General features: G+C 35.1%; 1 protein-coding gene across 2 annotated transcripts in view; it reads right to left on the bottom strand.

The window, feature by feature from the left end:
- Window positions 1-3,049: 3,049 nt before the first annotated feature.
- The window catches only part of FAM174A (family with sequence similarity 174 member A), a 38,197-nt gene continuing 13,972 nt past the window's right edge, over window positions 3,050-27,274 (bottom strand). The window contains exons 2-3 of one of the 2 annotated variants that reach the window (XM_059418292.1): window positions 17,886-18,020; window positions 3,050-3,630 (exon numbers count right to left, since the gene is read on the bottom strand). In XM_059418292.1, the coding sequence (XP_059274275.1) occupies window positions 3,627-3,630; window positions 17,886-18,020 (139 nt within the window). In that variant the 3' untranslated portion in view covers window positions 3,050-3,626. Of the gene's footprint in view, window positions 3,631-17,881; window positions 18,021-27,274 lie in introns of those variants that run through there. The other variant, XM_059418293.1, reaches the window with a different exon arrangement.

Genomic DNA, 27,274 nt, shown 5'->3' with positions numbered 1-27,274 from the left:
TTGTTTTTTTTTTTTTTGACGCGAGAATAAATCTATGCCTTTGCTTATTTACTTTTCATTAAATTTAAATCCTTGAGGGGTACAGTATCACATGGGTTCTGTGGCCAATGGCTTTAGCAGGAAGGCTGCTTCGAATCTGACACAAACCATGACGCTGTTTCCATGAGCATGAGTTACTTCTCCCCAGATTACTCTGGTTTTGTTTGGTTTGCCACCAAGAGTCACTGTGTTGTTCTTTCCTTTGTACACATAAGCACATCAATTGCCTAAATAGAATTCTGTTCCATCTCCAGCATATACACCCTATTTTAAGAAGAGCTGTGTGCTCCCTCTGGTTCCGTTGACCACGCTTATAGTCAGCAAAAATGGCCTTGGACCACGGCCTTCCAGATTATTATTTGGCATTGTAGGAGTCCTGTTCCAAGCAGGCTTACACCCAAAGTTCAGCAATAGGAGTTCCACTCACCTCTATTTTTTGCTTGATCCTTAAAAGTTATTGAAAGTTTTCTTTGACTAGGGAAGCCTTGGCACGATAACCAGAGGAATATTCGGGGGAGTACTCCAAATGTCTACAGAACAGATTATTTTGCTACATTCATCCCTTCAATCTTTTTTTTTTTTTTAAGATTTTATTTATTTATTTATTTGACAGACGGAGATCACAAGTAGGTGGAGAGGCAGGCAGAGAGAGAGAGAGGAGGAAGCAAGCTCCCTGCTGAGCAGAGAGTCTGATGTGGGGCTTGATCCCAGGACCCTGAGATCTTGACCAAAGCTGAAGGCAGAGGCTTTAGACCACTGAGCCACCCAGGCGCCCCTCTTTATTTTTTTTTTATAATTTCTTTTTACATCCCCAAATGAGAAAGACAAACTATCTTTCCTTTATTGTTTTACTTAGAGAGGTAAATTACGTAAAGTTATACTACATGAGTAAAAATAAATAAAATTAAAACTAAAGTAGCAAAAAAAGAAAAAAAAAGAATAAGATAGGTGATACAAGGTAATAGATTATACCTTCAGTGAGGGAACTAATGCTAGTAATTGCCTAGATGCTGACTGGGTGCAGTTTGAGTACCAAGCCCAAGGGCTTGTTTTCATTGTACAGTAGTTGGTAGTTAGTAGGTAGTTGGTTTTCTACCTACTAATTACAAGAAATTAGGCAGAAAGAAGCTACTTAATTTTCCATCCCCATTGGTCAGTTCAGTGTATAACATCTATAAATTATTACAAAACTACCCTTTCTCTAATTTACTCTAATCCTGAACAATGAACACAATTATATTACTCTCTATTGATCTCTAATTCTTAGTTTAGGCTCTTAACAAAATAGCCACAAAGAAATACAAACCGGGAAAGGAGAAAAGTAACAGGTTTTCACAAGATTTATGATCCCCAGCTATTTTATAATGTATATACAGCACTGTAGATGAAAATTCTAACCATTTTATTGGCATGCTTATTACATACCTAATGAAGCTAAAATCTGGCATACTACCTGGCATTTTAATAAGAGCATGGCTTATTATGATGATTATTTAAGAGTAGATTTGCAGTTCAGGAATGACTATATGAATGTTATGAAGTAAGAACATATTTAACAAACATGCCAGAATTTCCATATTCAGTTGAAGGATATTCTCTTTAAAGGAGTCAGTCACCTAGTGAAATTGTGTATTTCTAATAAAGTTGCTGCTGCTGCTTTAAACATTTTAGTAACATCTTTAAACCTAACTTGGAGATCATTTATTAAAATTACCATTACTTTATCTTAAACAGAATTCTTATTCTAGGGTAAATTTAATTCTTAACTCCATTTAGTTTTAATGCAAATGTCAGTTTATAAATAACAGTGATCAGTAGATTAATTATTACATATAATATATATATATCACACATACTATTATATGGGATTTTCAAATATTGCAAAATGGAGCTAAACTTAAATCCAAAAATGTGTTCTATTTCAATAACACTTCAAAATGAGGAAACGTACAAGAAATCTGTAGTCCTAGCTTCTCTTGGGAAATAAAACTATGACTTAGTAGCATGAAGCAAGTGTTTCCTCAAAGTAACTATTATGGGAGTCAAACAGAGGTTGATCCCTTTAGAAGAGGAAATATATTTGCACTTTAATTCCTCCTTACACAACATATAAAAATACAGTGACATCAGAAGGACCTGACTCACTGTGTTAAAGCCAATTAGCATACTTGGTAAAACTATGTTGGCATTTTGGGTGGTCAAATACTTCAACTTACCTCATTGCTAGAAGATTACCTATCCTTGCCTTGTTGAACTCTGGAGTAGCCTTAGGGTTTGTTTGGACCAATAAAATGTAGATGGAAATAAAATTTATCACTTTAGGGCAGAAGCTTATGAACTAGCATGCAGTTCACACATCTGGACATTTAGCTACGAGGCAATATTCCAAGCAGAAGTTTCTCCATTAGCCTTGACCCTGAAGAAAAGACAACGAAGAGCAAAATCATAGTCCATAACAAATGGGCAGCATGAGTGAGAAATAAATCTTTGTTGTAACCCACTGTGATTTGGGGACCATCTGTTACTACTATATGACCGAACCTATCCTGACAGACACCACATATTTACATTACCTCCCTACCCTCTATAAGCAACTAAATTTGTAACCCATGCTTTTCCTGTAAATTCCCCTCTAATTTTAGAATGTGAAAAATTGAAGCTCAACACGGTTAAACAATTTGTTTGGAGCTATTAAGTCAATCTCTGTATTCAGGTCTGTCTGACTCCAGAGTCTACACACTTTAATTCGTTACTCTACCACACCTTAATATATTACTAGAAGGCTATTCTATTACTTCTATCTTTCATAATACTATAAGTAAATAAAATGGCTTTGAAATTCACTGTTTTCTAAAATATCTAATCAAAGCAGGTATCTTAAGTTGCTAAGTGCAATAACCTTTTTTTGAAAGATTTTTCTAGAAACCATATAAAATATTTTTGTTAATATAGAACACTATACTCTTTGGATTTATTTTGTAAACACATTCTGTCTGTACCACTTTAAAAGTAATTTTAAATCATATTTATTTTTTGCATACAATTCATTTATTAATATTTAAAAAAACCAAATGCAAAGTAATAAACTTGGCTTCTTTTTCCCACAAAAATGGGGAATACATCTCTGTAAAGAAATTTTAAATTATTTTTACACATCAGTTTGTTGCTGGGATTAGTTTCAGCAAAAAACAATTAATGGGGAAAAAAAAACAACTAATGGGCAAACCCTCTAAAAAAAAAACACCCCAAAACAAAACAACATTAACTAATATTTAAAACTGTTTATAATATGGTAAGTAAGAAACAGTAACTGATCAGAAAACACCCTACTCTAAAGTAATTTTCACACAGATTTCTATTATAGTGCAGTTCACTCCCAACAACTCTGAGCCCATTAAGAGCACTTCTATACATACAGACATAACAAAATGATACAGTATTTATTGCAACAAATTAAAGTTTTTCATAATATATGTAACTTAAATACCCTCCCGCCCCCAGTGATAAAGTGGCTTCTTATTCCTTAAACATAGAAATTCTGCTCTTCATTGTAGAAAGATGAAGTCCTCTCATCAAAAGGCACATTCTTATCTGCAAGAAAAAAAAAACAAAAACAAAAACAAAATTTTAATACTCATCCTGGAACAAATTAAGACACATTTTAAAATATTCCTAAAGGATTGGAGTAGCAGGAAGGTAATGAAAATATTTAGGGGAATTATAATGAATGGCACTCATAAAATACATGATTATTTTGCCTGTATTAATTATATCAGATTCTATCTTTCAAAATATGATTCTATTATTTCCAGGGATTTTATATATAATTAGTGTAGATAATTAAAAATGATTTTAGTTATACTAAAGTGATAACCTCATATAATATTCTCAATTGACTTAAGTAAACAATACAGTTATTTTTTTCTATAGTTTCTGTAAATAAAATTCTTAACTAATCCTTTTTCTTAACTCTCAGAAATAGGGATTTAACCAAAGCTGCAGGCCTGGAAGTATATTCTGAAATAAACAAACAAACAAAATGTGTTTTTTTAATTTGTTTATTTGAGAAAGAGAGAGCAAGCACATGCGCATGTGCGCATACACACAGGGGAGAGGCAGTGGAAGAGGGAGAGAGAATCCCAAGCAGACTGTATTGAAAGCAGCGCCCAACTAGGGGCTCTACCTCACAACACAGAGATCATGACCTCAGGCAAAACCAAGAGACTGAGAGTTAATTGCCAAGGCTCCCAGGTGCCCCATAAAATGTTTTTAATATTTATAATACAGTTTGAAAATGTATCCATATAGAGGTTTTCCACAGGTTTGCCTATTTTCTTACTCTACTCACTAGTTTATGGTAATATGAGGTTATTATTTTTATCACATCTTTATAGACCTTAATTCTAATTACACATCAGGCTGTACTGTTAATCTAAACCACAGCTTCCAAAAAACTTCTGCTGGTAAAAAGTAGTACAACAAAAAGTATTTAGAGTAAAAGAACAGCAAAGGTGTGTGGATCTTACTAACTTAATAAATCTTTCTTCATAATCACCATTAAAATTTAGAATTCGTTGGAGATATCAATGACTAATACTCTCTTCTAATTTATTATTATTGTGCTATGCAGAACCACCATTCCCTAATTTTTCTGGCATGACTAAACTAGCAGATCACCAATATCTAAGAAGATGTTCTTTCTCTACATGCCCGGTAGGAAATATTTTTAACCCATCAAGAATTAAACCCATTATCTTCTAGCCTTAAACCTGGTCTTCCTCTGAAACTTTTTTTTTTTTTTTAAGATTATTTGTTTGACATAGAGAGATTGCAAGTAGGCAGAGAGGCAGACAGAGAGAGGGGGGAAAGCAGGCTCCCCACTGAGCAGAGAGCCCGATATGGGACTCGATCCCAGGACCAGAAGATCACAACCTGAGCCGAAGGCAGAGACTTAACCCACTGAGCCACCCAGGTGCCCCTCCTCTGAACCTTTTTAACTCAACATTTGTAACACAACCTACCTAGTCACCATTCCACCTGAGGGAGGTAGGGGACACTGAGGTCCTCCCTGCATTCTATTGAGTACTACTGTTTTGTCAGTTTTTCATTTCCCTCCCCTCCTAAACTAGCTTTTGCTTCTGCTTTGATACCTCTCAAGTGAACAGGTGAAACAGCTTCAAGATATTAGACCTTAGTTGATTTCCGCCTCTGATTTTTTCATAAGGTTACCAGGGTCCATTTCCTAGAATATGTATCTCATGGTATCACTCAGCTCCAAAGCAGTTGATGATTTATGACCATTTTCACAAATAGTAAAATTCAAATCCTTAATATATATATATTTTAACATGGCCTTCTAGGTCTGGCCCCAAATCTGACTGATTTTCCATGACCCTAGGACATAGCCTGTGTTCTAAAGAGGCTCACAACATGCCACATGCATACACCCTCATACTGGGAATCCCTTAGCAATGCTTTCACTTGAAATCTAACTTTCGTTTTTCATAAGGCTCTTATTTGAATAACTCACTAGTTTTAAAAATAACTACAACTCAAATATCACCTCTTCAGTGAACTCTCTTATTTTCTACTCTAAACTCAGTTTCTCAGAGTTCTCACAGCAATTTGAAAAATGTGGAGCTAAGCATGGCATGAGGAAAATAACCAAGGGTTCCCACTGTCCAGAGAGGTAAAACTGTACAAGACAGACTGGAGACTCAAAGAAACTTGGGGACAGACCCAGGATTACATAGTTTAATCCATGTGGACCTGTTAACAAGATGCTCTTTTGGCAGAAGGGGCAGGACCAGAGGCTCACACCCCAAAACCTAGCAATACTGTAAGCTTACCTCCTCGTATGGAGAGACTGTATTTCACAGTTTCTAAAACACATTGTTCATATTTTAACATCTCTGATTTTGAGATGCATCTTCCAACTGATGACAGGCTTCTTAGCATTGTTACTACACAGTTATCACTGCCTATATGTGCACAAAGTTGATCAAGCATTTTTACAAGGGATCAGTTTAATATTTGGAATGCCTTTAAAAAGATAATAAGTGAATCATCACTGAAGCAAAAGTTACTGTCTAGGTACATAAAATGAAAGTAGTAGGCTATAGTTTATTGTCGGTGAAGCCAAAGTTTATTACTGGAACAATGGTATGAATTCCATATTTTTCCAAGAAACAACCATGTCTTTAAAAATGAGAAGAGGTCCCAATGTTCCAGGTAGATGAAATTCTAATTTCTGTTCTGAGAAGCTATTACAAACCAAGAAATGCATGTGAAGGCAGAAGCAACTGCCAAATTCTTTAGAGGCAATGAAGAATGTGAAAGTATTGAGAAGATAATATGCACAATTCCTGCATTACATGAAAATATTATATTATTTCATAATAAAACTATTTTTTATTTCTTTGTGTAACAGCTTAAAATTAATAATATCTTAGATTAAATGGTACAAACTTCCATGCAACTTTTATCACCTTAGAGTGAAGGGAGTGGGGGAAAGGCATAGAGAATCTTCAATTAATATTGCTTAAATTTTGAGTTGATAATTTTTAAGTTGGAAATAACTACTAAAATTAACAGGTTAAATAAAGTTTTTCACCACTTAGAATTTAAGATCTGAAAATCTCTAAGAACATCACATCCTTCTTCAACCACACTCTATGGTAGTGACATGCAGAACAAGTATAGACAAATCTATTTCAAAGATAGTCTCAAGTGAAGACAGGCATAGGTAACCATGATACTTACTGCCTTGATTTATTTAAAATAGGGTGTGTAATATATTGGGCTGTGTGTGCTACTAAGTTTAATACTTAAGCACATTTTTTAAAAAATGACATTCATTCAATCACCGAACATATACTGAGTTATTATCTGTCAGGAAAACTGCTTGATACTGGGTAAGATGGTGATGACAAAAAAGAATAAAGGAGAAAAACAATAACCATAATTCCCTGTTCTTATTATAGAGCCACAAATACAGCAAGGAAATCACTTAGAGGACAAAAAAGTGTGGCCTAGAAAGTAAGTCTGAACTGTAGTACCACTGATCAATTATTTACTGGGTAAGTCTTTCTTCATAATAATGGGATAAAACAGTTTCTAAGAGATTAAGCATATCTTTTTATGGAAGTTTTCAAGATGAAAAAAGAAACCTTTACAGAGCCCAAGAGGTGAAAAAGCATTTAGGGATGCAGTACAATCAGGCTCTTGTCAGGTGACTTGGTAAGGAAGAGCCAAGATTCAGGAGACTGAAGTTAAGGAGATTCAGTTGTCAATGGCAGAAGCTCACGAAAATACACTTGAGTCTACATAATCATATTATGCGGCTCCTTATTTTACCATAACACTACTCAGTCTTGAGGATTTAATCACTGAAGTCTAAGGATTAGATCAGATGTCAGATGTTCTATTGTTCAGCCATTTACAGAATTCCCACTGTATTAAAAAACAAAAACAAAAACAAAAACAAAACAACCTCATCTCTTTATGATGTTAAATTCCTATTCTTACCGCTCTGCACAACTGCTACTCATGAACAATTCATTAGAACTCATACCTTTATGCAGTGGCCTTCAAAATCAAATATTTCTCTTACCAGGTGCCAAATTTAACCTTCAGAAAACATTCTGAATAATCAGGGTGACATATTATAAGCTCTCTGATATTCAACACTTACTATCTCCTTTTTGATTGCTAATAAAAATATTATCTTTTTGTTTGTTTTTGTTAGCAAGGCAGGTAAAAGACTGTTGGGAAGAAGAGGATAAGTTCCGAAAAATTTTGATTTCCTGATAAAGAGCCTGATGTGAGATGGGTTCTTGCCTCCCAGACTCTTGTTGTCTAAAACACAGATGCAATGGCTGAAATTACAGCAGTTATCTAAGCAAGATAAGACAAGCATGAGAAAATGTTAAAGAAAACTGCCTATTTATGATCAAACAGCCATTGAATCAATACCAGGAGCTAACTACTACAGACTTCTTGTGACTTGGAAAAACTCCTGAATTCAGAAAAAATTTCTGTAATTCTATGCTCTTTATTAAAATAGACAAAACTAAAAACGTAGTTTAAAAAAAAAAAAACAGTCCATCATAGAGAAGCAGAGAGTACATTAAGTGGTTGCTTACGTTTGAGAGGAGAGTGAAATGGAGAGTTGCTATTCAATGGGTATAAAGTTTGAGTTATGCAAGATGGGTAAGTTCTAAAGATTTGTCCAACAGCATTGCACCTATGGTTAATAAACTGTAGTGTACACCTAAAAATTTAAGAAGGTAGACCTCATGTTAAGTATTCTTTTTTTTTTTAAAGCTTTTATTTATTCATGAGAGAATGACTGAGAGCTGAGAGAGAGCATGAGAGAGGAGAAGGTCAGAGGGAGAAGCAGACTCCCCCCAGAGCCGGGAGCCCGATGCGGGACTCGATCCTGGAAGTCCGGGATCATGACCTGAGCCGAAGGCAGTCCTTCAACCAACTGAGCCACCCAGACGCCCCAAGTATTCTTTTTTTTTTTAAAGATTATTTATTTATTTATTTGACAGAGAGAGATCACAAGTAGATGGAGAGGCAGGCAGAGAGAGAGAGGGAAGCAGGCTCCCTGCTGAGCAGAGAGCCCGATGTGGGACTCGATCCCAGAACCCTGAGATCATGACCTGAGCCGAAGGCAGCGGCTTAACCCGCTGAGCCACCCAGGCGCCCCGCCCCAAGTATTCTTAACACACAAAAAAAATCACCATGCTTCTCTGTGAGGTAAAGTGAACTGCAGTTATTAATAAATTTTATGGAAACCTCAGCTTGAGTATTTTTCAAACATCAAGAATGTGCTGCCCTTCATACTATACAATGATACAATGATTAAAAGAAAAGACACTATTTTCAAGGATAACTTAAAAGCTAACTCAGAAAATCTTAAACTATAAAAACAGCTACAAATAAGTGCACATCAGGTTCGGGAACAAAACAAAACTGTCTTAGTGGAGGCAAGAGTATTGTTACTCTTTACTAACTTAAAAAATTTTGCAAATATTAGATTCTTGGAGCTATCAGGGGTTTTTGTTTTGTTTTGTTTTCTCTCTCAAGTTCTTTTAAAGATACGGTATCTAAGGATTTTAAAGAATGGATAGAGTGTGGATTTTAAAGAACACTATCTGAGAATACAGGGAAAGGTTAATGACTTAACTATGTTTATAACTTTTCTGTCCATAAACTTGAGATCTTTGTCCCTGTACTGTCTTTAGCCCTATTCACACATATCAGCCTCATGAGTAGTTATGGTCTGCCTCCCATATCCATCTATATCACCAGAGAGAGACTGCAATCCAAACAATCACAGAATATAAATCCTGAACAAAAGCAGTGAACATTTCACTAAATGGATCGAGTGCTATACAAACAAAAACTTGTGGGGCACCTAGGTGGCTCAATCGATTGTCTGTCTTTGTTTGGCTCAGGTCATGATCCCAGGGTCCTGGGATGGAGCCCCGCAACAGTCTACCTGCTCAGAGGGGAGCCAGCTTCTCCTTCTCCCTCTCCCCCAGCTTGGGCTTTCTCTCTCTCTCCAATAAATAAAATCTTTAAAAAATTATAATAATAAAAAAGAAAAAAAAAAGAAACTTGTGATTTAACTGTTGGATAAGCTTTCATTTAATTGAATTAATTTGAACCAGATCAGTCAAACATATTTTGCTCCAGGTCTGTTTTGTCCAACACAACAGCCACTAGGCACATCTGGCAATTAATAGTGAAATTCAATAAAATTAAAACTTCAGTTCCTCAGTCACACTAGTCATACTTCAAATGCTCAAGAGCCACATGTGGCCAGTAGCTATCGAATTAGACAGGACAACTCTAGATTGGGCAATGAGGGAGAAAATAGCACTATCAAATAAAACTTGATGTTACAGAGCATTTGTTAAAATAATATGCAAATGATTCATGTTCTTAACTAATAAGCACATTGCAATGTCTAATTATTAATGGAGCAAGGCAAATTTTCTTCTAAGGCTTGATGTCCACAGAAACGTAAAACATACCAAAAAGGAACAACATTACAGTTCTCTTTTATTACCTTTTATCACTTACTATTTTTATCATTCAAGTAATGACAAATGTAGGATAACACCCTTTAAAGCAGAAAAAGTACAGATGATCCTACTAGTAACACACCACTAGACTTCCTAAAATACCAATTTTTATCTAACATAAACATTAACTGACACATTCCTATAATCCATTTACTTTGAATAACCTTAGTGTTTATTCTGATTGAAAGTAGTGTTTTAGAAATTAGAACTGTTTTCCAATTGGAAATTCTTTTTGAATAAGATCTTAATGAGTGTTTCTTGTTAAATACTTTCATCAAATCTGCTTTCTAATTCTGATATGCTGAGGTTAATTGTCAGAAAATATTTTGTGGTCAAGTAACACTGAGCACAAATGTAATGAAGACATACAGTATTAAATTTAATGAAGCAGAACGAAAGTAGCTAAAAAGCAAATTTAGGGTTTTAAAAATTATATACTTGACAAAAATTACTAAAACAGGCTTGAAGTGATGGTATGTGTCAGCTTCTGTTTTTTTTTTTTTAAGATCTTATTCATTTATTTGACAGAGAGAGCAGATGTGCATAAGCAGGGGGAGCTGGACAGAGAGAGGGAGAATCAGGCTTCCCACCAAGCAGGGAGCCCGATGTGGGACTAAATCCCAGGACCCTGGGATCATGACCTGAGCCGAAGGCAGATGCTCAACTGACTGAGCCACCTAGGCACCCTGTAAGTGTCAGCTTTTAGAAGCTGCTACAAAGACTGTTAAAATGTCTTAGAGTGTACATCATCATAAAATACTAATAATTTTACTTTTCAGGAGAAATCAAACAAAATTGCAAAAGAGTATTATTCCCATTTGTTGTTTTGTGTTGTAAAGCATGGATTTAAACTTTTAGGGACTGGTTATGAGTATTTGTTTCCAATATTTTTCTTTGAGAAAATGAAGGTAATTTTTAGTCAGCATATGCTAATTCCTCATTAGTTTTTCTATCCAAGAGGGCTGAAACACCCAACAAAACAGTTAAAGAATCGACATTCGCTTTTTTAGTTTTATAAAATCTTTGTGTAAAATGTTTAAGTAATCAAACATAAGAAATTACCCTAATATACAAAATTAGGATGTCAATAGCAAATTTGAGAAAAATTATATTAACCAAGTTGTTCATGATATTTTTTTTCACATTCCTACATTTTCCCAATTTGATTAAATTAATCTCAATGCTTAAAGTGCTAGATATAGTGGCAATGGTGGTTAACTCCTCGGTATCTATTCAAACACAATGATAATTCTGAGCTAATCATGGTACTTCCATTTTTCTTCCCAGGTTTTAATTTAGAAATGGCCACATGGCCAATGATATGGAAAGCAAAAACAAACAAACAAACAAAATAAAAAAACAGCTCTATTAAGAGTTTCTGGGGAAATCCTTCTCATTCTTAAGGAAGGTACACAAGAGAGCAAGCCCCTAACTTCCACTGAAAGTTACCGTTCTAGGTATAATTATAGGAACTGCTCGCACCATCCTATTAATCAGCCTAAAAATGAAGCCAACACATGGTGTGCAGAACCATGGGATTGCAAAGAAAAGGAGTCAGAGCCATGATATACTGTGTTCAGAGTCAGCCCTATCTGTGACATACTATTATATGAAATAATAAATTTCCTTGAAATTTAGATTAAACTATATATTGGCAGTTTCTTATGGTTCCATCTAATATAAAGAAACAATGAAAATAATTACCCCAAATTCTAACTACCAACAACAATCATTAAAATTCTAATGTATTAAAAACCACAATAAAAACACTCCTCTCAGAAAGAGCTGACTACAAAAGGATAGTTTTATGCTGTGATAAAATTATAGGCAAGGAAATTCATTTGCCTCTCTGGAAATAACTTGCTTCCTGTTATTCTGTGGATAGAACCTGGAAAATAAAGAGGAACTAATTTTAGAAAGCACTTAACCAATGAAGGCAGCATCAGTAAGAGCTAATTCCATAAGAATTACCAGCAGTTATACTGTAAACTAGTATGATTCTGCATTGCAGATGGCAAGGTAGGCAAATCATAATATCTACATTCCTCATTTGTAGGGTCCTCATTTGCAAAATAAAGAGTAGTAGCAAGAGCTGATATAGAAGACAGAATGAAGAGTATTTATAATTATTCTCTTTATAAAGGTATAAATCAAATAAATATTTAAGAAGTAGAACTAAATTACAGCAGGAAGAAAAGCCTCAATTACTTCAACTCTCTGAACCTCAGATTTCTTATCTTTAAAATAAGACCAAAAGAAACAACTTTATAAGACTGTCTCAATGATTCCATAATGTATGTAAGGAGCCTAGTACAGTGCTGGTATATCCTGTACTCAAGTAGATACTAGCAAGTGAGTATTTAATTGCTCCTAGTGTAATTCTGTTACTCTACTGTGTCCAGGCTCTCCCCTGGGCTCAGTGGTAAGTCCTCTGATTTTATCCTTCTAAAGATATCTCTACCAATATCATCATCCATTCTCCTGGTTTCTTCTACCATTTATATAAGACTGCTGGGAAGTCTTTGGTGGAAGTCCTCTTTCAGGGCCTAAAATATTTCTATCTCCATAGAAATATTGATTTTCCCCCTTTATTAATGGGAGAAACAAAGGGCATTAACACTGATAATGTTACTTAAGTCAGTCACAATAAGATCTATATGTATCTTTCCCACAGGATAAATTTGAAATGTTGACTAAAGTGATGGCATAATGCATGTTTAATCTTTAACATTAGAAGATCAAAGAGAGTCTTGCCCAATGAATCAGCTTCAAATAAAGTAGCAGAGTTTGGACCATGTATCTCATCACAGACAATAATCTCTAAGTTACAGATGGTAACAGAAATATTAACACACCTTTACGAAACTGTAGTCAGCAGCAGAAAATGACTGTTTTTCTACTATGAGACTGTAGTAGAAATGTGTCTACCTTTCCGTGAGAGTCAGAAAAAGGTCTGTAATTGCACAGACTATGAAAAAAAAAAAAAATCGAAGCAGAGGACTAGAATCAGTGTAGGTGTTATTTAAATGATGTTTAATATTGTGTGAAGAATTTAAAAAAGGAGAACAAGAGGAAAACTGCTCAATATTTGAAGTATCCATCTTATTGCTCCTTGTAGAAGAGGCAAAAGTAGGTGTGCCCTGAAAAAGAACATTACCCCTGATTTTGGCAAGGTCAAAAATAATAAAGGGAATCCCAAGTCTAGCGAGGATGTCTTTGTTCTCTATTCTGGTCTATGCATATCTACTACATTGTTAACTAAAATGAGGATGGGCATTTTGTCTAATTTTGTTCACCACCATATCCCCATAGCTTAGTAAAGTATTTGGGGACAAACAGGCAGTTTTTCATTGTTTTTAATGAAAAAAATGAATCTATGCAATTTTCTATGTCCACTGGGATGCCTCATAGTCACCTCTCATTTTCATGGTTCAAACTGTTTTCACCCTTTTTGACCTATAATCCCAGTTCTGGAAATTTACCCTGAAAATGACCTGCAACAATACAAATATACATATGCACAAGGTTATTCACTGAAGTATAACTTTTAATTGCAAAGTAATTGAAAATTACCTACATGTCAAAGCATAGGCAATGGGGTGAATAAATCATGGTACCTACACAGCATGGGACATTATGCAGATGTTAAAATTGAAAAATATCTCTATAAACTTATACAGCCTTGAGTTATAGGAGATATCACAAAGTGCAACAAAAAGTATAAAAGAACATATATTGCAGGCTAGCTCTTGTGTAAGAAAGAAAAGTGTTAAGAAATACATATTTCTATCAACTTTTATCAAAAGAACCACAGGGAAGAGAGACCAGATAAATAATGAAAGTGATTACATACAAGAGGTAAGATGATGAGAATGGAGAGGAAAGAATACAAGAGGGAAAGACAGTTCTCTGAGTGTATGTGCATGTATAATCTTCAAAAAAATGTGTACAGTTTTTAGTTTGGGAGGCATGTTGGTATTTTTTGTATTAAAATGACAATGACTCTCTGACAAATAAATAAAAAATCTTTAAAAAAAGGACAATGAAAATGGGAAGGGGAAGAAAAAAATCTATAGCAGAAAGCAAGTTCAAATTACTTAAATTATATTTCAAATGACTATGATAAACACACTGAAGAGGGAAGAAGAAACAGGGCCAAATCACTTATATATCTAATAATAAACTCTAAGTTTTGGGCAAGATGGGATTGTGAAGAGAGAAGAAACAAATACTAAACCTTCTTAGGAGGCTTGTTTATTTTAGTGCCATAGGAAAAGCAATTTTGAAACTGTATTAGTTTTATTACAGAATTGAGTAAATGAATAAATGCTGATGTTGGGATCCAAAAGATTATTGGAAGTCACTCTAATGACAACAAAGAGAATGCCACTATGGAAAAGGAAGAAGGCAAGAACACAGTGGCAACAGACCAGCAAGGTAGAATGGGAGGCACGAAGTAATACTACGTAAAGTATGCATACATATGTGAGTATGCATGTGCATGGACACACATGTATATGTGCACATACACACACATTTCACAGACCTGTCTGCTGACCGGGCCAAGAAGCAAGGACACACCCTAGTAGCGAAGCACTCACTTGGCCACTCAAAGAAACCAAGGCTCTTTGGAGAAATGGCTAATTCTACCACTAGGGCAGGGTAGGTATAAAATGAACCTGGAACATCTTATTAGGCCAGAATGTGAGGAACAGCTTTAAAAAAATGAAAGCAAGTCACAAGGGCACAGAAGCCAGCTTGAAGAGGCTCTCACTGGCAAGGAGAGAATGGATTCTAAACCACTGAAAAGGGAGAAAGATCATGACTCCATAATGTCAATAGTTAGATAAATGAAACAGAAGGAACACTACAATATCAACGCTGATTGGTAAATATGAAGGAAATGTTGAAGTTGGAAAATTACTATTTCGCATTTCTCACAGTGAAGATTAGATCAGGCAAGAATCAAGACTAATGACTGCTAAACTTAGGGAAAAATTTTGATAAAAACAATATTTTCATGATTTTAAAACCTCTTATTAGTTGCAATGGAGAAAAAATAGTAACATACTAGAGAAACTGGGAAAACCTTAAGCAGGTGCATCAAAGTTACTACTGCTAATGAAAGAAAGAAGGGCACTGTGGGTCTCCAGACAGGATACCCTGAAAAAGACATATCATGATCTATACAGTATTTCAGGTAAGAATGCATAATCTGAATCTAATTATAAGGAAACATCAGAATATTAGGTAAATATAAAATGAGGAATATGCATTCTTCTGTATCTGTATTAAAAGATAGAAAAAGAGCACACAAGAGAACAAACAAAGTAAAATGTCGGTAAATCTAGATTTAAGAACAACAGGATATTCTTTGTACTATTTTTATTCTTATAACTTTTTGAAATTCTGAAATTATTCCTAAATAGGCAAATTGTTTCTAAAGTAATACATAAATATGTGATCTTTTCTCATTTTTTATGTGAAAAAATCAACATAGAAGGATATATAAGGACAAATGAAAATAAAAATGAACTGTCAATCTCCTAATCTCACCTTTTCAATACAAGAAGTTAAGTGTCACACAGTCAGGATTTTTTTTTTTTCTTTTCTATTTTGTGACTGTAGTGTATCCCAAGTGGCCAGATCAGTGCCAGACATTCAACAGCTGCTATATAAATAGCTGCTCCATCATTCATTCCTTAGATGAATGAATGAATGAATGCATGCATGCATAAATGAGTAAGTAAGCAGCATTTATTTGCTGTTCTTACTTTAAACATATCTATATTAAAGTTTTTTTCTAAGCCTTTTTTTTAAGTATATGGGGTCACACTACTAAAAATCTGAAGATGTCATTATCAATTATCATGGGTATCACTGATAATTATCATTACCCCTGAAATATGCTTCTCCATTAGTATAGCCATTTCTCCCTTCTCTACTCCCCAAACACAATTACTAAATTGTGTTCATAATACCTTTCAAAGTCTCTTTAATAATTTACTCCTTTCTATTTCTCTTGCTATTGCTTTGATACTGGATACCCCATGAACTTGTGCCAGTCACCCCATGAACTTGTACCATCTAACCGGTCTTCCCGGTTGCCTTACTCCTTGTCTTGCTTTTCTTCCATCTACGCAATCTTCAGAACAGAACTTTGATTCTGTTTCCCTGTCTTAAAATTTTCCAGGTGACTTTTCATAACCTGTTGAGTGACTTCTCACTGACTGCCATGGATCATGATCTGTCTTTTGATTCTTTGTTCTGCCTTACCCATCACTCTTATTTTTGCATTTAAAGTTCAAAAGCTATTCATTCACTCAATTTTTATTCTTATAAATATTAATATAGCATCTATTGAACTTCTTTTAGTTCCTCGAATACTCTATATTCTCTTTGGCTTCTGGTACTTTGTACCTATTGTTCTCTCTCCAACCCTCACCCCTATATCCACTTTTAATTCTGCTAATTTTTACTCATTTTTTCAGGTCTCAATTAACATATCATATCCAAGAGGCTTCTCTGGACCATTAGTTTTTGGTTATTTGTTCTATGTCACCACTACAAGTTCTCATATCACCTTATACTTTGTTCATGTAACCCTAATTAATGTCTAGCTCCTTAATAGAATACAAAATTCATGAAAAGTGGGCATAAGAGAGGGATAAGTACTGGAGAAATGTCTGATGATGCATGCTGCAAAACAAAAGAGAACTATAGGTAATTATAGCTCATGGAAATCATTTCCTTCTTTATGTGCCTCCTACATTCCCTGGTCTCTCTTCATCCTTCATCTTTCTAGACCAACTTCCACTAATACAAGAAGTATTACAGCACAACATAAATCTGATTATCTGATTACATACATTCCACATAAACGATACCAATGGTTCTCCAAAAACAGCAGGGTAATACCAAACTCTTTAGCAAATTGTAAAACTCCACATATTTCTCTCAAGTACAAACAAATAACAACAACAACAACAACGAAAGCTTGCATATCCCTATGTCCTGCCAGAGCTGATCCTCCCAACCTTGCGTGTATAAAAACCCAAGATTTCTGTACTCCTGGTACTTCTTGTACTTGATTGTGGACTCTAGTTTTCCTTTAGCCAAATAGTCTCCCTTGTATTCCAACATGTCTTTCCCTACTGAGTGGAATCTTTACTACCTCCTTTCCTTATTCCATTTGCTTTGAAACTAAGTCTATAACCAGGTAATTTTGCTTATGCAAATCTCTTAGGAAGGGTCTTAATGCTCAGCAAGAACAGATCTGGGAATAGATACCACAGCAAAACTAGCAGACCATCAGTCCCACAATTTTGAGTGAAAGTATGATTTACAAATAAAAGAGCACATACTAAAATCAAAATATCTTCAGAATGCAAAAAGAAAACCAATTTTACTAATCTTTCTTTCTCCCTCTCTCTCACACACACAAAAGACTTACTACATATTACTTTGAATACGTAGCAGTTAAAAGGACAAAGCTCTGCAAGGGGATCTATTAACACAGATTTCTTTCTAGATAGTATTCTATTACTTAAGCCTATTTCAGCAAAGCAATATACATGTGAACTATCGGTTGGGTAGCACAAAGAACATCATGAAATGGAAGCAAATAAAATCTGTTGGGATAAAAACTGCTAAATGAAATACTGTATTCTTTTACTTTATTTTTTCAATTTAGTTATCCAGGATTTGCCTCCCTAATTCATGGAATGAAACTGCCCAACAGTTACTTACCTTCGAGGATGATTGGCATCAAACAAAGTGTTATCTTCATCCTCATCATCTTGTTCTAAAGGTGTCAACTCCATGTTTTCTATGTTAGTGTCCAAAACTCCGTATCTCCTCGTCTTTCGGTTTCTTCTTCTCATCCTATTAAACGGAATATATTGATCAATAAAAATTATTTGAATACAGCATTGATGACCCTTACTTTATATTGATTTGTAAACTACAAAACAATCCCTCGGTTGCTGACATCAGAGGCACTCAGGATCAGAATGACTGCATTTCGGAAATGGAAACAATTTACTACCTAGGATTATTTATGAAACAAAATCTATCCTACTTGTCTTGTACCACTTTTTCTGTCTGACCTATTCTCTTCTCTAGCAGCTTATGGTATGGACAGATAAATCCTTAAGGTACCACATACTTAACGAAAGCCTTCTATTCCAGCCTTCCCTACCTTTCTCATGCCTTCTTACTACTGGGCAGGATTTGGTACTTTCTGCCCCACTAAGAAACCTATTATGTATATAGATGTTCAAATTCTGCACTAAGTAGCTTAAAAACCTGGCTGCACATCAGAATCACCCTGGGTATCTTTAAAAGCTTCATACTTAGTCCTTATTTCCACATAATTAGTTCAGAGTTTCCACAGAAAAGGAACTAAGCATCAATATTTTGTTGAAGTTCTACAAGTTTTTCCAATGTGCTGAAAACCACGACTAGTGGTTCCTGAAGTGTGGTTTCCTGGATCAGCAGAATCACTATCAACTAATAATTTTTTAGAAATGCAAATCCTCATGCCCACTCAGACCTAGTAAATGACAAACTTTGACCTTGAGGCCCACAAACTCATGTTTTAATGTTTTAACACACACTTCTCATTAGTAAGATGCATGTTAAAGTTTCAGAACCACTGCTCTAGATAACTCAAATAACTTGATTTTTTCCTTCAAAGTGTTCACCTCAATCTGCATTTATATTTGCTTATGTATATGGTTATTTGAGTGTTCATTTGCCTCTCTCCCACCAAGTTCCATGAGGGCAATTATGCATGTCTTGTTCACCACTCTATTACTACTCTGTAGCAGTGTCTGATTCAGATGCTCTTTAAATATTCATTCAGGGTCTGAGTGATATCATATTCTCGCTCAGTGCTCCAAATCCTACCCTATAATTAGTGCCCAAGTTACCTCCAATGAAATAACCTCAAATCCACACACAAGAAAACATGTTTTACACAAATATCTATGGGAGATTAAGAACAAAATAGAAGGGGCGCCTGGGTGGCTCAGTGGGTTAGGCCGCTGCCTTCGGCTCGGGTCATAATCTCAGAGTCCTGGGATCGAGCCCCGCATCGGGCTCTCTGCTCAGCGGGGAGCCTGCTTCCTCCCCTCTCTCTGCCTGCCTCTCTGCCCGCTTGTAATCTCTTGTCTGTCAACTAAATAAATAAAATCTTTAAAAAAAAAAAAAAAAGAACAAAATAGAAGATATTTCAGTAAGTGACAACATGGAAATTTACTTAAATGTATGTTTCTGGGTCAATTTATTTGATGTAACAGTGTGATAACAAATACCATGACTACCGGGCCAACTCTGAAGAGCAATCTATACAAGTTTCTGCAAATGTGACTATGGGAATCCCCTAGGAGAAAAACTGTCCTACACATACATACATGTACTACACAGATATACACAAACATTTGCTCAAGAGATATTTGAATTTTATTAAGCATCAGGCATTGTGCTAGCTTCTGAGTATGAAGCACCTGGTCTCAGTGGTGAAAATTTAGAAAATTATACTAAGCCTGGATAAAACCCAAGAAAAGCTTCCACCTGTCACTGCCTATAGATCTATCTATATGTCTACCCAAAGGTGATGGGACAGGAAACAAGAGGTTCAAGTACAGTATTTAAAACTACAAATGCAACCAGTATAACAGTTAATACTAATGTTAAGACTTAAATAATGGCAATAAGAAGTATAAGCTATATATTAACAAGTACATATATGTGTTCGTGTTTGTATGTATGTGTGTGTGCACACATTCATACACACACCCTATGTAGATCAGAAATCTAAACTTTTTCTGCAAAAGATCAAATATAAATATTGTAGACTTAAAGACCACATATGGCTTCTTGCCACACATAGTCACCTTAATCTTTCGTTGTTAGTTTAGTTCTTCATAATCCTTCAAAAATGTAAAAAAAAAAAATTCTTGGTTCATAGGTCTTAAAAAAATAGGTCAGTGAACCAGATCTGGCTGATGCTCCACAGTGTACCAACCAGTGATTTTATGTAAAAATTTTATGTAAAATTTTATGAAAAATGTAAAATGTAATTTTATGTAAAAATGTATGAGGCCACATAAAATAAACACAACAGAATTACTTCTGAAAGTAATACACAAAAAAACTAAGAAAAATACTGACCCAGGAAGAAGGAATAAAAAGGTCTGGGGAATTACAGTTCATTATTAGTCCTTTTGAACCACATAACTGAATAACATATTCAAGCATTCTTTGGGTTAAAAAAGTTAATACACAAGAGTGAGTAAAGCTACTTGGCAATCTAAGTTAGGATATTCAGAGTTAGGATTTCTCCTCTTCCCTTTTGCCAGGTTTCCACTCAAGTTTCTACACCATATATGGCTTTTCAAATATTCTCTCATTTTCAGTAAACAAGAAATTAATGTCATGTGACTTATTTTCAGAAAAAAAATAAGATCCTCCCAGGTCATATATACCAAGTAGTCAATCTGTCAATATCCTAGTCATTGCCAGTCACAGGATACTCTGGCAAGGCTTAAAAAAGAGAAGGATACAAATATAGACCTTACGGACTATTGCAGTTTTATCTCAGCTGACATTCTTCTCCACTCCCAAGGTCTTCATCCTCTCTTGAATGAATTCCCAATCTTTCAATGACTGGCTAATCTGGCAAGCAATGCTGTTTTCTCTACCTTTGTATAGTGTAAATGTTTGACTGTATCGGTTTGAGCACTTTGTTATTCTAGCTTGCACTCCCCTTTAATCATTTATATAAAATAGTATCTTCCAAACACAAAGAGCTTCCTAAGCTCTTTAAAAACAAGAAACTATTTCATATACACAGAAAGTACACTGTTAGGCACCAAGTAAGTGGGGGAATGCAGTTCAATTTAAATGAAGTCAGTATTTTAGTAAATGTTACTAATTCATACAAGAATAATTCAAGTAAAAAAAAAGCAACTGTATATTGTTAAATAGAATTTAAAGTTGAAATGCAATTTCTAAAAAAAAAAAAAAAAAAGTTCCCTAAATCCAAAGATCTAGGCACTGATGGCTACATGATTGTGATAGCAACTTGAGTATAAAAACATCAAATATATCCATATGCAGTGATTTTTCTCAGGGAGGGTCAAAAACATCTGTAAATCTTCAAAATTACTGAGCTGATTCAATGAACTATCTACCTAAAATAATAAATATTAAACATAAAATACAAACATAAAATAATAAAAGTATACTGACATTTTAAGTAAAAAGACTACTCTTCTTTTTTAATATGCAGTGTGCCTTTTTTTTAAACAAAGGTTTAAGAGGGCTTTTAAAATTCAGACAATTTTAACAGCTATAGTTCTTTTCTCACAAATGAATGTTTTCAGTAAGTTCATGACAATCTTGTCTATGTGTGTTGACAATTATACACATATAATTATAGATATTACACTTTTCTATTACACATGGTAAATGCATACTGCAGTATGAAAACGAATTTTGTTGGCTCTTAACAAAAAAGCAGGGACTTTATAAATGTGTAGAGGAAAATATGGAAGACTAAAAGGGCAAAAGATAATAACTATATGGTTGATAATACTGAGTGATACTCACTCATCACATGGCATGCACAGGTAAATGATCTTGATCAGATCCACTGCAAATAATCACATTATCATTCAAACAGCTTTCTAATATAGTTGTAGATTCCTCAATGTTCCATTATATTCAGGTTGGTAAGAATTATTTCTGTTTAAATAGCATGTAAAAGCTACAGTATAAAAATAAAGCTGAACTGCTAAAGTAAGCTTGATAAAATTTTATGTAAAAATGTATGAGGCCACATAAAATAAACACAACAGAATAAAACTCCATTTCATTTTACTACTCTATGAAAGAGAGAAAACTGATCAATATAACTTGCTGTGCCCATCTGGTTTTATTCTTTTTCCTTTCTTTTAAATGAAAGCCTATAGGGTATTAAGTATGGAAAGATTTAAGTAATATTCCTTAATTTCCTTAACTCCTTAATTTCTATAACACATTCAAAACTAAACTGAGGAATATATTATTTACTGGGTATTTTATATACACACATTCTCCTATCTGAGAGGCATTATGATAAAGCAGAATAATTCTTAATAACTAAAAGTTTAACTACTGATTAAAAAAAGTGATAAACTGATAAAAAACTGATAAAAAAGTTTTGTCTTAGCTATTTATGGGAAAATAAAATAATGATCAAGAATGATTTTGCAACTAATTACGTTGCCATTATAACACAATACAAATAAAAATTAGTGAGCCACAATTTTAGTTGTCTATGATTTATCAAGAAATCCAACTCAACTGAATACATATATATAAAAATACTTTAATCTGATACCTCTCTCATCTTCATTCCCCATTGCCAAAACCCAATCCATCAGTTGTCTTTTCAAGTTCTTCAAGAAGCAGAAACCAGTAAAAAATAAGATTATGTTATGGGCTGAACTATTCAAATTCATATGATGAAATCCCAACCCCTAGCTCCTCAGACTATGACTTTATTTCAAGATAAAGTCTTAACAGTCAATTAAGATAATATAAAGTCATCAGAAATGGTTCTAATCCAGTATGATGTTGGGGAAAAAAAGAAAAAGAAGAAAGTTTTCAGACAGACACACATACAGAAAGAATACCAAGTGGAGAAGAAGATGGCCATCTTCACGCCAAGGAGAGAAATTTGAACAGAAATTTGTTTATTAATCTGCTCAGGCTGCCATAACAAAATGCCATAAAATTGACTGCTTAAACAACAGAAATTTATTTGTCAATATATTGGAGGCTAGAAAGTCTAAGAACAAGGTACCAGGTTTCATTCTGAGGCTTCTCTTGGCTTGTAGGCAGCCACCATTTCACATGTGCTGACTTGACCTCTTCTTTGTGTGTGTAGGGAGAGAGCTCTGGTATCTCTTCCTTTTCTTATAAGATGCATCAGCCCTTATGGCCTCATGTGACTTTTATCATTTCTTGTAAGTCCTGTCTTCAAATACAGTTACATATGAATTTGGGGGGTGGGTGGTAGGACATAAACATTCAGTCCAGAACATTCCCTCACAGCATTCAGAAGGAAGCAAGCCTGCCCATATCTTGATTTCAGTTATCTAGCCTCTAAAACTGTGAAGTAAAAAATTTTTGTTGTTTAAGTCACCCAGTTACAGCAGGAAACCCTGGCAAACTGATTGATCATAGGAGGTTTATTAGTGGGAAGGTCTCCAAAGAGAGAGGGAGAGAAAAGGAGAAGAGGAGATCCTATGAACGTTGTTAATGCAGGCCTGCGGCCTGTGAAAGAGAGTGGGAAGAAAGAAGAGTTGGGTAGGAAGAGCAGTAGACTACAATGCAGTTCTGAGAAAGTTTTGACCAGCCAATGGGATGTCCTTAGGCAAAGAAAGATTATCCATTAGAGGAAGGAGTCCTGATGGCCAGGTTTGGCCACACTCAGTCCCTGGCTGGAAAAGGCCTAAGAGTTATGGCCCTGGCATGGATACAACGATAGATCCAAAGCTGTGACAGCTGGAGGCTGTCAGTCAACTATGTTTCCTGCAGCAGGGTCTCTTAAAGGGAAGTCTGATCAGTGTTATCTCCGGGGCTGTCACAAAGTCCTATTGATTGTACTTCCTGAGAATCATTCAAATTCACTTAAAGTATTCATCACTGCTATAATCAATCACCTTGACTTGATATAGCTTAATAACTGTGTACCTCTATCTGCTCTGGTCACCCACTAATCTCCCCTCCATCCTCTAAAATCTCCAATGGTTTCCTATTGTTCAAGAGTAACAATTATGTAATATGGCCTATAAAGTTCAACATAGGATGGCTCATACTTACCTTGCTAGCCTCACCTTGCTGTTTCCTCTACATTCTGCTTCACCTTCTGCACTCCAGCCACAAAGACTTCTAACTTGTGTTCCCTTATAATGGCCATGTGTTCTCTGTCATTGGCCTCACACTTTACCCCACACACCACGCTATTGCCATGTTAATGCCTATTCACCTTTCAGCTCCAGCTTCCTTAGAGAAGTTTTCCCTAATCCACCTGGCTAGGTTACAAATAAACACCTAATATTGGTTTCCACAGCACCCCTGTACATCTCCTTCAAAGTACTTGCATACTTTTTTGTGTAACCTTTTTGTCTTTCCTACTAGACTTAGTTTCATGGGAGCAGGTGTTTTTGCTCACCATTACACCCCCAGTACACAGGGAATGGCATAAAGCAGATGCCTACTATCTATTAAATGAACTAACTAAAATATATGGATTGACAATATATATTGTGTTTTCTATGTATAACAACAAAACCTACAATTATTATGTTAATCATTACCCTGCGATAAGAGAAGCCTGAAAAGAACATCATCTCCAAAAACACACCACAGCAAAACCTATAGGAGCTAGCCAATTTTTTAAAAATTTTTTAAAATTTAAATTCAATTAGCCAACACATCACTAGCTTCAGATGTAGTGTTCCACAATTCATCACAATTTTTAAAACATAATATGGATAACATCCTTCTGGCTCAGGACAGAAAAAAAAAAAAGACTAGAATAATTAAACATATTAAACATGCACTCACTCCAAGACTTCTCAGATACTCATTTGGTATGTTTAAGTCAAGCCCAGGTGATTCTCATATCCAAATTAGAACCACCTATATTCAACCTGCACCCTGTTCCGAGTAGTTTCATTTTTATCTTTTGGGTATACAATTACCATGTTGTAAAATGTAGTTACACTTCATTTACACTCTAAATAATTGAAGTTTATCCATTCAAAAGCCAAAGGGACTTTTTTTTTTTTTTTGGCTTTCTTTTAAATTCTTAGTATTTGAATGTAACTATAGGCAATGCTAAAGATATCACTGCCTTACCATACAGGATAAATGAGTCAATTTTATTCTTTTTGATGTCTCAAGATTATTATGGCTTTTCCACTTTGACGTAAAACAGCAATGCTCTCAGGAGCTGTTGATCCCATGTTGAAGTTCTCAGGCTACTGTGCTTTTTTAAAATTCCTTTGGCTTGTTTTCATAACTATTCTTCGGTCCTCTCTACTGGCCCATCAGCTATCAAGCTCTGTCACTATCATGACCCTGACTAAGTGCAGCACTGAAAAGAAGACTCTCCCAACGAGGTATCCTGCCACGGTTCATCTCCAGTAAAATGTTCACTGCTAACACCCAAAACTTTGGAAAAAAAAAATCAAATGCATATTCATCTATGTTTAGAATACTACAATGTTGTTTTCTCTGATCGATCCCTTTTCTCATCCAGTTCCCCATAATTCAGTACATAACAATCAATTCCTGTGTTTAGACTTGTCTTCTATTTGATGGTATAGTGGTAGACAGCCATAGGTGAAATAAATGCTAAATAAGTATTATATAACTTAGCTAGGAAGTGTCCTGTAGGAGAGTGCAGAGCACATAACTCCGTTGTTTACTTCTCACCTTGGTCTTTTCATGGATTTCCTAGCATACTTTTCAGGTACTAAAGCTTAGGATATACAGCTTGATAATTCTTCTGACCTACACTTCTAAGAATTCAGCATGGAATTATTTCCCAACCACCTTTATTTATTATTATATTTTTTTATTTTTCAGATTTTACTTATTTATTTGACAGAGAGAAAGAGGGAGAGAGCACAAGCAGGGGTACAGGCAGGCAGAGGGAGAGGGAGGATCAGGCTCGGCAGGGAGCCTGATATGGGGCTCGGTCCCAGGACTCTGGGATCATGACCTGAGCCAAAGGAAGATGCGTAACCAACTGAGCCACCCAGGCACCCCTACCAACCAACTTTAAATTCCTATTTACAAATCAGCATTTCCAATGTTCATTCTACCTCACCTCCTACTCTCTGATCAACCATTGCTCCCAGCAGATTTCTCTTACAATCTCCCCATATCCCAACCTTATCTCTAACCTTGTCAGACCTACCTCTACATATAAAACACTACATAGAGTATATGAAGAGGTATCCAAAAAATACAGCAAAACCCCCAAAATATATTACGAATGCAACTCTAGACATACAAAATTACTAATAATGTTAATTTTTACCTAGTAAGCGCATATGTCAGGCACTAAGCCAAGCAGCTTACAAGCATTACATGATACAATCCTCACAACAGTCTATAAAAACCTTCATTTTAACATAGAAAGGCAGGGCTTAGAAAAAAATTAAACTTGAAATAGTAAATGGTAGAGCTAGGATTCAACATAGACACTTGACTCCTAAGTCTGGGATCTTAAGCATTAAGCAAAACTGTCTTCCTAATGAATCGAAGTAATTTTAACTGAGGTCATGAAATCAGCTACCAAAACAGTCTTCTGATCCCCAATACAATGACCTTATATTACACCAAAATGAATAAATTATTTTAGTGAACTACATTTTCTGGTTCATTCTTTCATAGTAAAAAGCAATAACCTGGCAGCTATTTGCATTAACAAGTGCATTTATGTTCTGATTAACCATCTCTAAATTTTGATCACAGCAGCAGAATATGCTTTTTGTTTATCCAAAAGGAAACCTTATTCGGTTTTATCAGTATCATGATTTTGTTTAGAGAGCAACTGGGCCCAGCCCTAAGAGATACATAATGATCATAATAATTGGTGTAAACCAATCATGAAAATATAATTTTCCTTTTGCCAGTCATTGTCTAGGGCTGAGCAGAAAAAGAAGTTCACACAAATGAGACAAATGGCATGACTCTAGAGTGCGGTTTCTGGGAAAGATTTTTTTCCCTGATTAAAAAAAAAAAAAGAACACAGGAAGAGAAGGCCTCTTTTCAGTCCCTCTTCTTCTTTTCTGTTTGAGACACTACTTTGTGGAAACAAACTCGTTAAAACCGAGATAGCCATCTTATAGAGGGAAAGGATGGAGAAAAAAACCCATAATTCTTGATAATCTTACAAAATCACTGAACCAACTCTTAGCCTGCCCATATTCATAAGTAAATAACAACAACAAATTATGTCCTATGTTAAAGTCACTTTTATTTATTTATTTATTTTTAAAAAGATTTTATTTATTTATTTGACAGAGAGAGATCACAAGTAGGCAGAGAGGCAGGCAGAGAGAGAGGAG

This window comes from Mustela nigripes, chromosome 12 (assembly GCF_022355385.1).
Source record: "Mustela nigripes isolate SB6536 chromosome 12, MUSNIG.SB6536, whole genome shotgun sequence".
NCBI lineage: Eukaryota > Metazoa > Chordata > Mammalia > Carnivora > Mustelidae > Mustela > Mustela nigripes.
This window is presented reverse-complemented; position numbering and strand designations above follow the sequence as displayed.